Here is a 16120-nt window from a genome sequence, read left to right on the forward strand (position 1 = left end):
TTAACTCTATTTTGTTTAGGGTAAAGAATAAAAAATTGTTTTCAAAGTTATTTGATGTCATAAAAAAATGGTCAAATAGACTAGAGGTGTCACATTTTTTATGAACTGATTTCATGCCATAAATATGTTTGGAAATTAGGGTGATGTTACTTATAATATTTGATGGATTGAGTTGATATTACAAATTTTTCGAGAATTAAACTGACATTACATATATTTTTGAGAAACTAAATACTTTAAATTATAACTTATTAATCTATGGAATAAACATAATTTCATTTTTTGACATAGATTTACAAAGGGAGCTTAAATCTTAATTAACAATGTACCTAAAAAAATAATTAAACTTTTAAAAAATGCAAACCTATACTAGCCAATGACACCAGTGTTTGGTTCATTTTTTTTTTAATTTATTTATCAAAGACAGAAGTTTACTCATTGAGAAGAAAATTAATAATCAAAGGTTTTTGGTTGACAGCCAGCTGAGCTGGTAGTTGGTGATTTGTGTTTTTATCTTTCATGAATGCCTTACAATATCCATGTTTAATATTTTAGGGTTCTGGGTCTTTAATGCTGCTTAAATGTATATTTCATATAATATTATATTATATGAACTATTATTTTAAAGTTATATCAGTGTTGTTCACTTGTTTGATCCTAATTATACAATACCTTATAAAAACTTTTTGAAATGTTAAAATTGCATTAAGTTAATACCAAAACAAAAGATTACATGAAATCAATTAAAATACCCAAAAAAAAATATTACATCACTCTCCGAAATTACCCATTTAAGTCCCCCAATTACCCATTCTAAGTTGGCTACCTTAAGAATCAGCAGTTGAAAAAAGGTAAATGTTCAAAAGGGTCAATTCAACAGTGATAAAATTTTGAGTATGGCTTCAATGACGTAGCACCTGTTGAAAGATGAACACGGGGAAGTCGGAAGTAGCAGTATACATGACTTTGTATAGTTCTTCTATTTCGTTTTCTTCTCTTTCTCAGTGACCCTTGGCTTTTGGTAGAACAATATCTGGCTTAGGATGGTGAAATTTGTATCAACACCAATTGCGGAACCCATTACAACTTCAAAAGAATTAAGAAAATAGTCACAAATACATAATTAAGATACGAATGCAGTACTGCTAAAGAGTTAAATTAAAAGACCACCAAAAACATAAATATTGAAATGAATTTGTTCTAATGTAACACGGTAAAAACTTCATATGTTCGTTTGATAAAATAACATGAACAGTATAAAAATCGCTTTGATGGAAGTAACAATAATAATGACAGAAAAATTGATTAGTGGGGGTGGAAAAAATAAAGGAAGCAAGGATACCGCTTTTTGGTGCATTTTCTTGGAGGCTCGTGAATACTCTAACTGCAACACATATAAACATAAACATTAATTTGCAAACAAAAACAAACTATAAAGAAAATTTCCAAAATGACATACTGGCTTACCCATTGAACCTGCAGAATTCATCAAAGAAGTTAAGAAGCTGAGCTCCCCTGTACTCCTGTTCTGCTCAGAGCAAAGAAAATAACAAATGAGAATAAGAATGTAGAAACAAGTCTCAACTTAGATAATTGACAAGCATTATAGATTAAACAATACTATGACAAGCGCAGAAGTGTAAAGTGAAAATTATGTCATCAGAGATGAAAACATCCTAGCTTAGAAATAGTAAAAGCATATAGTTTTCTTCAAGCATATGGTTCACCTTGGATCAACAGAAACAACAGTTACTTTTAAGTCATCATTTACTAGAAAACACATAATCCAGCAGCAACCCACCCAACGCCTGTTACTTTTAAGTAATCTGCTTACAAGATGATAAAGTTTTGATCCAAGAAAACATCATTTCAGCTACTCAATTTAAAATTCAAAGAAAACCAGTAACAGCAAAAAGTACCCCATGTACCTTAGCCAGAAGGCAAAGAATCGGTTAACATTGTTGCACATATATATACACACACTAGAAAGCAAATCAAAATCAAGTTCCATTTATTTTGACAGATCATCGGGGATATGATCTCTACATATATCAACCAAGATACCTTTTTTCTTTTTTCATTTCTATGATGGAATAAAAAAGCAAATGCTTCACATTTCTATGATGCCATAAGAAGAGTACGAACCTCAACCTTTAGTTATAAACACGAACAACATCAACCATCGCAAAAGCTGCATTCGAATAAGATTAAGTATAACAGAAATAAATTAAAAATTACACCAATCCCAAATCAACTAAAAATTAGAGGATACCAGAAAATTAAAGCATTAACCATACCTTATTACAACACCTCATTGCTACTGTAGGAAGCACTCTCATCATATACCTATAATATCAGCAATATAATATCATTAGTACTAGCTAATAAGCAGCAAATAAAACTTTGTCATACCTCATTGGTAAAGATACTTACCAATGAGTCATCTTCAATGTTCATGTGGTCATCCGAGTCATTATCAAATGTGTCATTTCCAAGGCCTTCTGACTGTGAGATGCCACGACGAACACGACAAGTTGTTCGATTGTGGCCCTCCATGCCACACTGTCCACATCGATGTTTTCTTTTATTGGACTGTGAAGCCCCCCTTTTGTCCTACATTTTCTTGGGTCCCTTGGCATGCTATGTCCGAGATCATTGGTTGCGAGACCAGCTCCAGAAGCATCCACTTGCACACCATCTCTTACACTATCTGCATCATTGACCCCCCCTTTTTGTGCAGCATCTTCCTCCTTAAATTGTTTCAACAAATTCATAGCCATTTCCTGTGTAAAGATAAATCTCTCGTTATCTCGGCAAGCAAAGTTGGCTAGTTGTCTAAACCAATCCATCAAACAACCGTACTGACTTAGCATCAAAGAATCCCAATGAAGCCCGACCGCATTTTGCAAACCCACTTTGGCAGTCTTGGTCCACCGAGGCAAGACTAATGACCTTGGCAACTCCTCTATATCTTCATGCACCAAGATGCAAACTATGTGTTCACAAGGTATGCCAAGTGATTCCATTCTCATACATGAACAATTGAATTCCATCTCAATGTCACAACAGAATACACGCCACATCTCATTTGGTGTTTGGTCCAAACCGACAGAGTAAATCACATAAGAGCCAGTTTGCCTCATATTTATTACCTTCATTGATGCAGCCCGTACAAGGATTGGTTGGAACATATGAAATATTGATAGGGTGTAAACATTGGCAGCACTCCTCTCTAACTGTTGAAAACAGGTTTGCATACTGGGTCTCCCATTCACAGAGGCGAGGTCAGCCTGGACCTCTTTCCACCTTATATGGTCGACACAACGATTAAAGTGTTGAATGAACTCAACCAGATTGTACCTTGAGTTGACATACTTTGCAATGATCGAGTTTAATCCCTCGCACCGAGAAGTAGTCCGAAAACCAGCAAAAAACTTCCCTCTTATATGTGCAGTTGCCCATGAATGTCTCTTTTTATACATATCTAGGACCCAATTCTTGTTTTCGACACCAAATCCCTCAACCATTTCAAACCACTTTTGACGAAATACATCAATTTCATAGTCACCTAGCATACACTTTCTAAACATGGATGTAAACTGGGGCTTGCCAATGTTACTTGTTGCGTTGCGAATCAGATGCCATGCACATAATCTATGATGTGCATTAGGAAACTCTTTCTCAATGGCGAACTTCATTGATAGATCACCATCCGTGATCACCGAAACAGGTGCTTTCCCATTCATTGCCACCTTCAGTTGTTGTAGCAACCACCTGTATGTGTCTTTTTCCTCATCGCAAATTAGAGCAGCAGCAAAGATAATTGTTTGATTGTGATGATTGACACCAGAAAATACCACCAGTGGACACATATATTTATTCCTCTTATAGGTAGCATCAAATGCCAGCACATCGCCAAATAATGAGTAGTCGGCCCTGCTGAGACCATCGCACCAGAATAAATTGCGCAAAGTACCATCGGCATCCATGTGATGATTAAAATAGAGAGAAGGGTCATTTGTTGCTTGATCTTCTAGATACTTCAAAGCTGCATATGCATCACCGGGTAATTGGCGCCTCTGCTTTGCTATTTTATTGTACATGTCCCTTTGCGTGAAAGAGAAATACTCGTAGCCACCTGCCTGATTTGCTAATGCCCGATATATCTGCCCAACACTAATCCCACCCTTTTTCATGTTAACCATGTGGCCAATATCAGCCTCGGACATGAATCTATGCCCAGGGAGCAATCCAGTCAACCTAGGATCCAGAAGCGGATGATTGTGTTCATCAGAAAAATAAGAAATAAACCAACGACCGCTAGGTGTAGGGTGCATCTACACGAATCTCCATTATTGCACTGCAGCCACACCTTGTCTCAGGTGTAGGTTTTCTCTTAAGGTTTCCAGTGCCGTAATTATTTGGCGGTCTAAATCCTTGACGATGACATACAAATTTCTTCAACTTAAGTGCGCCCACACGACTCTTTCTAGTCCTGTTCTTCCGAGCACTAAAGCCTCTTGTCCTTGCATATCTATTGTAGAACTCAAATGCAATGTCGACATCAGAAAAGTGAAAATGACATACATCTTCATCCCTGATGTTCCAAAATTCAATCATCCCAATGTCTTCGAGTGAGTCAATGTTATACCCTTCATCGAAGCCGTGATAATCGAACACTGGTTCCACATTTGTGTCGTCCTCATCCATATAATCCACGTCAACTTCCTCATGTGTTTCTTCCTCCTGCTCATACTGATCATATGATGTATGCTCGCTATTAACCCCTTCATGAGAAAATTCTTGACCCATAACTTCCTAAACACCAATACACAATTCACAATCTTTTAAAATTGAAATCAAACCAATAGTGTCAATATTAGGAATCATGGAATTGGACACGAGTTTCATTTATTGTATTAAGGGGAAATGAAGAAGCGTGAATCTAAAATCTAATGGTGAAACTATAAGAGTAAAAACAGAAAGACAAGAACAGTTGGCAATGCCAGCTATGCATGCGGTGGGTGCAAAGAACAAAAAAATATTAAAGAGTATATATCCTCTATCTATCAATCTATCTATATTTCTAATCCCATGTCACAAAATCCCCGCCGCTCGCGGCCACTGAAGAACACATTGTTTCCCCTTTAAGAACCCCGCAAAGTTCGCTTGGCTGCCACCTCAATCCATAGAAACAGATTGCTCGCAAGATTAGATATGCATATGCCCTTCGATGAAATTACCCTATTTTAAACACACTTCTTTCTTTGAGTTGATTGATTGTACCCCCCTTTCCCTAGCCCTTCACTGCATTCACTTTGGACAACTAGTTTTTAAAATTCCAATTTTCAAACCAAATATTTTAACCAAAAATCCACTTTTAAAACCAGTTTTTAGAAATTCAATTTTCAACTAGAATTTGGTTCTTTATAAATCTAATGACAATAACTAATCTATATAACATTTAATCATTTTCAAAACATCAAAAGAATACCAACAAAAAATCTCTCTAAAACAACAACCACAAAGTATCAAAAGATGGCAAGTTGCCAACAAAATCATCAAACAACCACAACCTTTGAGGAACAAGACAGCAGCAGTGTTTAAATAAAAAATTCATATAAATTATAATTTAGATTTGATCAATCTGAAATTTTATAGGATAAGTTATAAATTCATATAAACTAATTATGGAATAATGATCTTCATTCTAATTGTGGACAACAGGTCAACATGAGGCAACGAAGCTTATGGAAATAGATATTCTTTCAAACATTTATTTCGACAGCTACAGCTGAAACTATACTACTGAAATTTTACATTAAAAACATTGGTTTCATCTAAACTTCTAGGGTGCATTCAACATTTCAGGCATCATTATCTAATATCTAAACATAACCTTGGACATTATTCATAAGTTGCTCTAGTTATGCAATACTTATCTTTAGCATGGAAGTTACAATCCACATCCATTTAAAAATTACTATGATATGAACTAACAGATTCAATTAGCCCTCTGTTTCTATTATCATTAACATGAAAAAATAAGTTATAGTGAGCATAAATTCAGCATCCTTCACTATAAATGTGCATTGCTTCAATCTAATAGTCTAGATAAAACAAAAGCAAAACATGGTATAAACTAGCAAGGACAATATTCGATCTCAAGGCCTAAAGATGTGACACAGAGGAAGAAGGAATATGTTATCTCATTCATACCCTGTTTCTATAATGTCATTGTCCAACATCCATATATTTCATTAATGGAATCCGTTTGTCCACAAAACAAAAACAAAAAACAAAATTGGTAGATCATTGAATTCTCACAAGACATGAAATGATTTAGTGTTTTACAGATGATGGCATTTGGCATTATTTCAATTCATTGGAAAAACTGAAATAGAAATGCTTAATATTCTTAGTAACTAAAATGCATTGATCGAGAAAATGTAGCTGATATACTTTAATGCTTAGAGGCATAGTCACAATCAATTTCTTAGCCAATGTTCATCTCAATTCATCTTAATTTGGTTCATCAATAATTTGAACCGCCAAAAAGAAACTATATATAAAACATTCGCCACAACATAATCAAGCTGGAAACTCAGTACACTCACAATTCAATGTATCTAGATATATTTAGTATGGATGTACCAAGAGTACTATATATGCTTGTTTGTTCATCTAGAAGGCTACTGTAACTATGCTTATGTTGTGCTTCATAGCAAATGTTTACATGGCCAATCTCAACTATCAATTGCAGATTTCAGAAAGAAAGAAACTAATTTCTTCCATAGACAGTGACAATATTAGTAAACCAGAAGGGGGCAGTATTTCTTATGAACATGGCACCAATGGCAAAAGCCATTCTTCTGAGAACCAAAATGGTAACATTCTAGGCATTTATGGAGGCTTTGATGAATCTAACCTAAGGATTCAAAATTCATCATCTTGACTATTCTAAAAGAATCAAACCGAACTGAGAAGAAGGCAGACAAAGTATACCTTGCTGGGTTTGTCGTCCTCAATAAGAAGTGGGGTTGAGGAAAGTTGTCCTATTTCAGTGTCATCAAGGAGCGGCGGCGGACGCAGGGAGCGGCGGCGGACGATGCATGTTGTGGCGGCGAGGGTAGGCGAACCAGAGAGAAGAAGATGAGAAAATGGCGTTACCCTAGCAGACCTCTCTTGGCGGCAGAGGACGCAGGGAGCGGCGGCAGACGACGCGTGTTGTGGCGGCGAGGGTAGGCGAACCAGAGAGAAGAAGATGAGAAAATGGCGTTACCCTAGCAGACCTCTCTTGGCGGAGGACGCAGGGAGCGGCGGCGGACGACGCGTGTTGTGGCAGCGAGGGTAGGCGAACCAGAGAGAAGAAGATGAGAAAATGGCGTTACCCCAGCAGACCTCTCTTGGCGGCGAACGCAGGGAGCGGCGGCGTCTGACGCGTGTTGTGGCGGCGAGGGTAGCGAACCAGAGAGAAGAAGATGAGAAAACGCGTTACCCTAGCAGAGCTATCTTTGAATCTAGAACTGAATCTGAAACTAAAAAATAAAGGTAAAAAGTGTAAATAACAAAAATTAAAGGGATCAAAATCTAATTAGTAAACTTTTCAAAAAAAAAGGGGTACATTTTGTAATTATTTTTATGGTGGTTAATGATAAACCTACACAAAAGTGGGAGGAAGGAATCCTTGGCCAAAAATTTAAACTTAAAAAATATAAAAATCTTCTAAAATGTAATAGCTACTTTTTCTTTAGTTTTTTACGAATGAAATTTTTTTTGAATTTTTGTAAAAAATTTAGATGTAAACAAGAAAAAAGTGATACATCAAAAAAGTAAATTAAAATACAAAATCTCTTACTTTAATTTTTCCATCTTATTCTAAATTTTGTTCCTTATCATTACCACTACTCAATCAAAACTTTTGTATCTTCACCAAAACAATTATGAAGAAAATATGAGGAGAACGCAGGGAAATTGGGCCAAATAAAAGAAGTTGTGGCCCATAGAAAAAAGCCCATGTGGGAGTTCAGACTTCGTAACCTGCTGTGGCTGAGGGGAGATTGTAGTTCTTCAGAGTTCGGGCGTTGAGTTGCAGCGGGAAGAGAGGCTCGAAGGTGCTCAGATGGGTTGGGAGAGGGGGTTTTTGGGGCGGGTGTATAGGTCGGGTTTCTGGATGGGTTAGGATTTTGTTTCTATTTGTTGGGTTTAACCGCCCATAAAGACACCGACTAATTAAACTACACTTAGGGTTTTAGTTTATAGCTGCATTGAAGAAGGAAACGAAATTTGAGAGAGATTAGTTAGGGTTTTTAGTATTTTGCTGATCCAAAAGGGACTCGTTTTTCGGTTCATGGACCGCTTGCGTCCCCGCAACCGACCCCTCTTTTCTGGATTTACAAATTCCGAGGTATTATCATCCTTTGCATTCAATTTTTGAGTTTGTTTTTATCTTTTGAACTCGTTTGAGATGGAATAGATAGGAGTTTAAGGGAATTTACTGATAAGTGGAGTTATTATTAGGAATCAGAAACAGCATTGATTGTGGAAACAAGGTTTTCTATTCTGTAGATTAGAGTATTGGGTTTGAATGTGTGATTTGCAAACAGATTGAGAAATTGGAGAGATTGGTAAGGGAGGCAAGAGAAAAATCGTTGGATAAGGAGTTTTGCCATAAGCTTGCTATAGCCTTCAAGTGAGTTTCACTTGTTTCAGTTATTGTTTAGTTTTATCTTAAGTTAAAGAATTTGTGTTTCAAAATGTCGTGTGTTTTGTGCAGCCGCTCTGCTGGCCGTGCCGGGAAACCTGCAGTTAGATGGACTGAGGTTCACACATTTTCTTAGCTGATGAATTTTTGTTTCTGATATCGGTTCTTTCTTTATTAATCCTTTTTTTTTCGGGGAGATTTCAGATACAAAGTTGGTTTGAGGATAGGCTCCAAGACTTACCAGATGACCCTAATAATGAATTGATGATTCCCAAAGACCCTGAATGTAATAAGGAAGGTGAGCTCTCTTGAATGCCTAAGGTTCTTAGTGTAGCTTGTAGCTTGTGCTTGTAGCCGATGTAGTTTCTGTTAAGATTTTTTTTTTGACTATTTTATTGCTTTAAAATGTCTCATAAAAACTGAAATTTGGTTAGTTGCAGTGGAAATGGATTGTGACTTAAAGCAAGCTTTACCTAAAATGTTAGTGATTTGAACACTGGATTTCTTTGCTTTAGGGAAGACTTTGTCTGATAATTATGTCCGGCCTGAAGTTTATGACTATTCCAGAAACCAAAAGAAAATGTCTCACGTGAAACGTGTTAATAAAACTTTTATGTTAAGGCTGCTTTATGATCCTAGGATGATCTTCAGTAGAAGGAAACAATGAGACTGAAAGCGACAAAGTAATTGGCAGCAATGAAGGAAATATGAAAACTTGACATGGCCCATTATGGGCTAATATGGATTCTTTTTCTTTTTCTGTCGTTACCTGTTATACTTAGCTTGTGGTTACAAAAATTTGGTGTCAGCCTGTGAATTATGATATAAAGCATGAATTTGCATTGTTAGATTGTGCCTGAAAGGATTGCTTTGCAGGAGAAATTGTTAGAGACTTATCAGAATTGGAATTCGAAGCAAAGTCATCCAAAGATGGAGCGTGGTGAGAACATATGTGGTATTGCAGTTAATCTGACGTTAACAACTGTGGTTGGACCAATTCATTAATCATGCAGTGTCCAGTAACTAATTTCTTGCCTATCCACTTGTGGGTAGTTTATTTTTAAATGTTCAGTTGAACTTCTCAAGCTGAAAATTGAAATTGAAAAGAAAAGAATGATATTTATATGGATAATGATTGGTGTTCAATACATTTTGTTACTGGTATCATTAAGTTTGTACAATTTGCAATCTTCTGTGTGTATTGACAAACATGCACGTATATTTGAGACAATTAGTGTTTCATTCTATTATGCAATGTCCACAAGTTTAATTTGCCCATATCAAATATAATTTTTACAGGTACGATGTTGAGACGTTTCTAGCTCACAGATTTAACAGTAATGGGGAAGCTGTAAGACATGATTGTCGTAATTATGTTCAATGCATACTTCTGCAAAATCTAATATTTGATTGATCAGTTTACACACGTTATCTTGCCATCTGATACAACTCTGCCCTTTGTTAAAAGGAAGTGCTTGTCAGATTTATTGGGTTCGGGGGTGATGAAGATGAATGGGTCACTATGAAAAATTCAGTTAGGAAACGATCTATTCCCTTGGAAAACACAGAATGTTGCAACCTGAATGTTGGAGACCATGTGCTGTGCTTCCAGGTAATTTAATCTGAATTTTAGATTACCAAAAAGTGTTCCTACAACAAAACATAACTTGCATTATAACTTTGAAAGTTTCAATTGGAATTCAGGAGAGGAAAGATCAAGCAATTTACTATGATGCTCACATTCTAGAGATCCAAAGGAGAATACATGATATAAGAGGATGCAGGTGTCAGATTTTGGTTCGGTATGATCATGACAACAGTGAGGTGGGAACTTTTTTTTTTCCTGCATATGTTTGTCACCATTTTGTGTGTGATAGAAGTAGAATGCAATTTACATTTTGAATTTTCAGGAATCTGTTCGGTTAAGAAGACTTTGCAGAAGACCAAGATCTTAGGTGTATCAAATACCAATTCATTTTTGACAACTAATATCTTATTAAGGGTCAGTTTGGATTGGCTTTTGAAAAAAGTACTTATTTTTTTCATATTTTTTAAAAAGATATTTTTTAATTGACAAAAACGATTTTACATTTGAATAGGCTTTTTTAAAAAATATTTGAAATATTAAAAATGTCTTTTGCTTTTGTTTTTTGTTTTAACTCAAAAAAGCCAATCCAAACCAATACTAAGTTGGTTGGAAACTGTTTACATTCTGTCACTGTTGAGTTGAGCTTGTAGATCTGAGTGGAAGTGAACGAGCTGGACTGTTTCTTCTTGAACTCATCCCAATTAAACTAATATAAGAACATTCAATATATGTAAAAATATTGTAAGCATTCTTTGGTTTGTCTTAAATGTCATCTATAAGGATACAATTTTATTTTATTTTTTTAAATTGCACAAGATAAGAATTCTAAGTTTATAATAATATTACATGTAAAAATAATCTTTTTAATTTAGTGTCTAGATAGCATTTAACAAAAATGTTGGGAATTAATCAAATTACAGGTTTCTCCAAATTCTAACAAAATTGGTATTCTTAAATGGTGTCTAATACGGTGATTGTTCTGTATCCAATATCCTACCAAAGTACCAATCATATGACTGCTAAGTTATTAAGTTAATTACGTTTTTTCTAACTTGATTGTTGTTGAGTGCTTGATTAATCAAGCATTCATATTCTAGCATTCATGTTGAAAATACAGAGAAATAATCAGTTGAGCTTTGTCAATGTTCATCTGGTTACTTAATAACCCACCCATCTTGATCTAGATTCAATTTTGTTATGGGGATGAAAAATTCGTTAGAAAATTATTTTCCAACTGAAAATTCTTAAGAGCGATGCTATTAGTATAATTAGCATTCTCAATAATTGATACAAAGCGATGCAGTGTAATGTAGCCCACAGAAATAGAAGTTGATTATTTTGCAAGAATATTAATGTTTAAACTAATCCATCTTAAATTATTAGTACAAAGTAGTACTATTGTACTAATTTACCAAAAGTGTCATGCTGTTAGTACCAATTGTAACTGCCATTTGAAAAATATTTGTTTTGACCATCATTTTTTACTGAGTGGTAAATAGTTACCTTATCCAAAGTCTGACGCCGCAATATGTGGTGGGTTCATAAAGGTGCAAGAATTTGGCCTCGGAAAAATTGTAGCTTTTGCAAGAGACGTTGCAGTTGCAGATAGAAGATGATGCCCACCGTTTTGGCAGATCGATGGTCCATAGAAAATGCAATTTAATTATTTATTTATTTGGTGCGGTTCAGTGCAGGGGCAGAAACAAAACAGCTACCCATGATGTTTGGTTAAATTCAAAAATGGTATTTTCCTCATCAATGTTGGGCACCTGGTTTCAACACTCAACAAAGGACAATATATTCAGAACTTGCATGCACCTCATTGGCATATACTCTCCATTCTCGTTCCCTTGCCACCGCCAATTAATGTGGGATTCCTCTCTCCCACTATATACACCCATTCTAACCAATTATCACCCCCTTTTTTTTACCATTCTATGGATGCTAATCCTTCCGTCAACAAAATCTTAAAACATTTCTTTTATTTAAGTGGCTTCATATAAATAAGAAAGTGGTTATATTAGAAAATTTTATGACCTATAATAATAAATCGTACGAGTCTCTGTCTTGAGTGTATTTTTGTAAGTATCAAACCTTTTTTCACCTTTATATTCTATTGATCAGTGATGAGTTTGAAAAACCAATTTGATTGGTCTAATAGTTAATTCACTAGTCTCTTCAGTAAGTATTGAAAATTTAAATTTTGTTTTGTATATTGATTAATAATAAATTCTTAAATAGAGTTTAGATTCACAACGATTAGTCTTGACATGTTAGATTTGAAGATACCATGAAATAAAAAAATAATGAATTTGAGGAAGCTACAAATGAAATAAGCTAGCAAAACATGGGACGAATACACATTAAATTTGAAAAAAAAAGTGTTGGTTTCTTAAGTGGATTTGGGCCAGTCGTGGGTTAATAAACGAATTTTGTCCTTTAAACGCGACCCTGCATTGACGTCTCTGTTGTCAATAGGGGTAGCAATGAGTAGGGTAGGATAGGGTTTGGAGCCAATCCTAACCCTACTTGCGGGTTGAGAATTTTATATAAACTCAATCCTATCTTACTCACGGGTTGAGAATATCTCAACCTTAACCCTACCCGTTCTCAATCCGCAGGTACCTGATCCTACTCGCGGGTTAAAAAAAATACATTATTATATAACTTGATAATAATTTAAAATAGAACTGAATTTTATGTAAAAAAAAATATTAAATTATCAATTAATAATCTTCTTTTAGTGGCTAAAAATTTTTTTATTTAGTGAGAGATCTTTAGTTCAACATTCACTTAAAACATATTTTTATATAAGTATATAACATATACATATATAAGGTGTGGGTTGGTCGGGTAGAGTTGAAACTTAACCCGCACCCTTCCCAACCCGCACGAAAATTCTACCCGCACCCTACCCTACCCGCTCCGGATCGGGTTAGCAACCCTACCCGACCGAGTGAGGTACCCGCGGGTATGTGCCCGCGGGTAGGGTACATATTGCCACCCCTAGTTGTCAATGGTCTCCTCAACTCTTACCGTCTTTTGAAGGACGCAAGGGCCATAGCCAATTTAGCCTCAAGTCCCAATATTTCAGTAAACTAAAGTAATTAGCATAGCAACACACTTGCCAAGTCCAAGGACAAATCACAATTGACCAAAAGAGAAACCAAAAGGTAGAATAACAATATATATCTATGACATGAAAAACAAGTACTTTTCAACGGTTTTTAATTTTAAATTTTTTTTTAGACAAATTAATCCTTTTATAAAATTTTGATGAGAAATTAAACAAATTTGTAGGTAAAGTTTGTAGGATTAGAGGAAATGGAAAACACAAGAGTTGAATATATACAATAATCTCTCATCATATCTTGGTGATGACTAACTAACTCATACAGACTATTACAATTTTATTTTCTTTTTCTAAAAAGGAAAAAAAAAAGCAAAGGAAATGAAATCAAGTAAATTTTTCTTGAGACTTAGTAGACAAGCGTTTCAAGAACTCGTAGGTAGTGATCATGGTTGTAGCAGACATGGACATTGAAGCCCACCTTGGAGCCAAGCCTCTGTAACAAGCTAAAAGACCACCTTCCTTAACCAAGTTCCTTATGGTTTGACCAAAAGTCAACGGCCTCCTTCTTCCATTGTCGTCCGCATCCAAAACCTGCAACCTGGTCTTGATGGTGTCAAGCGGCATTGTGACAATCGCCGACACCCCACTTGCGACAACCGCACTCAAACCTTGCACTCCAAGCATGGCCCTTGAATCAGGCCTAAAATTATTGCTGCTATTGTCACACATGTAACAACCAAATGCACTCCATATAACTCTATGCACCATTGAATATGAAGTCCACCAAACTGCATTCGAAGGCGCGTATGTTAATATCGAAATACCGAATCCTCTGTAGAACCCTCTGGCTCCATCGGCACACAGAATCTTCCTGAAAGCATCAATGCCGTTCCTGTAATTCTCTGAGTTGAGGTTTCTCAGCATGCTGTTGTTGCTACCGCCATTGCTGCTGCATCCTTGAACCATCAGTCTCTGGCTCACAACATCGATTGGGGTCCACACGAGTTGCGCCGCCATTGCAGAGGTAACACCTGCGGCGGCGTTAGACATGGCGGCGGCTGTGGTGTCGGAGAAACCCAATTCGATGAGGCCGGTTCCGACATTGCTCTTTGTGACTTCGAGTGCCGCCATGTAGAGTGCGCGAGCTGGGATAGTTCCCATCAGAGAAGTTCCGAAACCTTTGTAGAAGCCTCTGAAACCTTCGTAGCGCATAATGGCGCAGGACATGTTCAGGCACGAGTATTTTGCAGAAGAAACTTGCTGCCGAGTTTTCAGGACAACCATGGGGTAAAGTGCGGCGGACACGCCGGAGAATAAGGCGGCGCCGAGGAAGAAGAACTTGGACTTGTCGAGCATGTGCCAGTCTATCTCTGCCGGAAGATGAATCTCCGACGGCGAAGAATCGTCCTCTGCGGTTCTCAAACTCATCTTCGCCACTTTGAACAACGAACCAACTCACCAAGCACCAACCGCTTCGGCAGAACAACACCCTCCTCCTCTGGAGCTGTTTTTTTTTTTTTTTTTCAAAAAGAATAGATTTTTAGGGTTTCTAATTCTAGTAGAGGACACAAGAAGAAATGGGGAAAAACAGCAGAGTGCTGAGATTAAAGAAAGGGCAGAATTTGGGGCGGCGGATCAGAGAAAAAAGGTCAAATAATGAGGGATTTTGTTACTGGTATGTATAGGAAACTATGGGCGTTAGTAGCAGACACGGCATGGCAGCGGTTTTGGTTGAAGTGGTGGTGGTGGTGGCTGAAACAGTAAAACCTAGTAAGGGGAATTTTCAGAGGTGTGGCGGGGTCGTACAGAAGAGAGTGTGAAGGATGGGACATCGAAGAAAAAGAAAAAGGAGGAGGAGAAGAAGTGTGAGGGTTTTGCGGATCATGGAAGAAACGGACACGTGTCGGTTGCCATATCGGTGAGCCCTTTTTGGGAATTATGGTTTTATCTGTGTAGTGTGTTTGTGTGTACTGTTTTGGGAAATGGGGTTCGGGAATCAAAGCATGGCAAATAAGAGGAACGTGGTCACTCACACTTACTTAACACACATGACTCATCACTACTCCCATTACTCAATTTTATTACGTTTAGCTGTGTAATTAACGTGACCCAATTTTCACGTGAATTTAATTGATTTAATTAAATTTTTATTTAACAATTCTTAATATTAATTTTACGTAAATTTCACTGTATTTAAATTTTTATTACCAACCTTTTATTACTTTACTATTATCATCATGATCTATAACACTTAAATCACCTGGCCTGGTGGGCCCATCATCCAAAACAAACAGCAACAACTTGGAGGCTGAGGCACATCGTTCTTTGTTTGATGTAATTCTATCAAAATTGTATTAGTTGAGTTGCTTAATTTCCTGGATTTGAACTCACTGTTACTGTGGTGGTGTGCTAAATTGTGTGTCTTGTTTATTAATGGATAAAATCTTTTGATGCGGTAAAAAATAGAAGCGAAAATCTCTTCCGTCTTATCCATATATCATACGAGAAGGAAAACATCTTCCAACACAACCGTCGACTTAAATCACTAAACAACAAAAGGCGAAGGTTACAAAACTATGCCTTGTCCGTATTATTCTGCACCTTGTAAGTTAAGCAGCATATTCAATATTCAAGTAATAATATCTCTATTATTATTTATATATTTTTTGTGATATAAAAAACATATCTTTTTTTTATTTTCATTAACAATTTCCAATACTAAAAATAAAAAATATTAAATATACATATTTTTTAA

The 16120-nt window shown here is 36.3% G+C and overlaps 3 protein-coding genes across 9 annotated transcripts; 1 reads left to right on the top strand and 2 right to left on the bottom strand.

The window, feature by feature from the left end:
- Positions 1-683: 683 nt before the first annotated feature.
- On the bottom strand, positions 684-7894 carry LOC112706336 (protein FAR1-RELATED SEQUENCE 5). 6 transcript variants are annotated; one of them, XM_072200788.1, is made up of 7 exons: positions 7006-7534; positions 2434-4818; positions 2298-2346; positions 2152-2191; positions 1468-1528; positions 1343-1384; positions 684-1086 (listed from the first exon to the last, which is right to left on the bottom strand). In XM_072200788.1, the coding sequence occupies exon 2, from the start codon at positions 4335-4337 to the stop codon at positions 2454-2456; it is 1884 nt and encodes a 627-aa protein (XP_072056889.1). In that variant the 5' UTR covers positions 4338-4818; positions 7006-7534; the 3' UTR covers positions 684-1086; positions 1343-1384; positions 1468-1528; positions 2152-2191; positions 2298-2346; positions 2434-2453. The 6 variants fall into 6 exon arrangements, 5 of the variants coding, with proteins under 5 accessions (XP_072056889.1, XP_029144194.1, XP_025613379.2 ...); XM_029288361.2 differs by having other exon boundaries at positions 2146-2191; XR_011864600.1 differs by lacking the exon at positions 2434-4818 and having other exon boundaries at positions 2146-2191; positions 7006-7569.
- Positions 7895-7976: 82 nt separating this feature from the next.
- Positions 7977-11089, top strand: LOC112706337 (protein SAWADEE HOMEODOMAIN HOMOLOG 1). 2 transcript variants are annotated; one of them, XM_025757596.2, is made up of 9 exons: positions 7977-8407; positions 8607-8692; positions 8777-8822; positions 8909-9002; positions 9581-9644; positions 10004-10055; positions 10173-10316; positions 10409-10528; positions 10615-11089. In XM_025757596.2, the coding sequence occupies exons 1-9, from the start codon at positions 8351-8353 to the stop codon at positions 10657-10659; spliced, it is 708 nt and encodes a 235-aa protein (XP_025613381.1). In that variant the 5' UTR covers positions 7977-8350; the 3' UTR covers positions 10660-11089. The 2 variants fall into 2 exon arrangements, with proteins under 2 accessions (XP_025613381.1, XP_072056890.1); XM_072200789.1 differs by having other exon boundaries at positions 8016-8407; positions 10409-10772.
- A 2496-nt stretch (positions 11090-13585) lies between these two features.
- Positions 13586-15534, bottom strand: LOC112706339 (uncharacterized). Its single transcript, XM_025757599.3, has one exon. It carries the CDS (start codon positions 14791-14793, stop codon positions 13750-13752), a length of 1044 nt encoding a protein of 347 aa, XP_025613384.1. The 5' UTR covers positions 14794-15534; the 3' UTR covers positions 13586-13749.
- Positions 15535-16120: the final 586 nt, after the last annotated feature.

The sequence above is a fragment of the Arachis hypogaea genome, chromosome 8, assembly GCF_003086295.3.
Source record: "Arachis hypogaea cultivar Tifrunner chromosome 8, arahy.Tifrunner.gnm2.J5K5, whole genome shotgun sequence".
Taxonomy (NCBI): Eukaryota; Viridiplantae; Streptophyta; class Magnoliopsida; order Fabales; family Fabaceae; genus Arachis; species Arachis hypogaea.

Coding starts and splice junctions, on each gene's coding strand:
- LOC112706336 (XM_072200787.1), bottom strand. CDS start 4,337: ATGCACCCTACACCTAGCGGTCGTTGGTTTATTTCTTATTTTTCTGAT.
- LOC112706337 (XM_072200789.1), top strand. CDS start 8,351: ATGGACCGCTTGCGTCCCCGCAACCGACCCCTCTTTTCTGGATTTACA. Junction 9,003..9,580: donor CCCTGAATGTAATAAGGAAG/GTGAGCTCTCTT, acceptor ATTGCTTTGCAG/GAGAAATTGTTAGAGACTTA. Junction 10,317..10,408: donor ACCATGTGCTGTGCTTCCAG/GTAATTTAATCT, acceptor ATTGGAATTCAG/GAGAGGAAAGATCAAGCAAT.
- LOC112706339 (XM_025757599.3), bottom strand. CDS start 14,793: ATGAGTTTGAGAACCGCAGAGGACGATTCTTCGCCGTCGGAGATTCAT.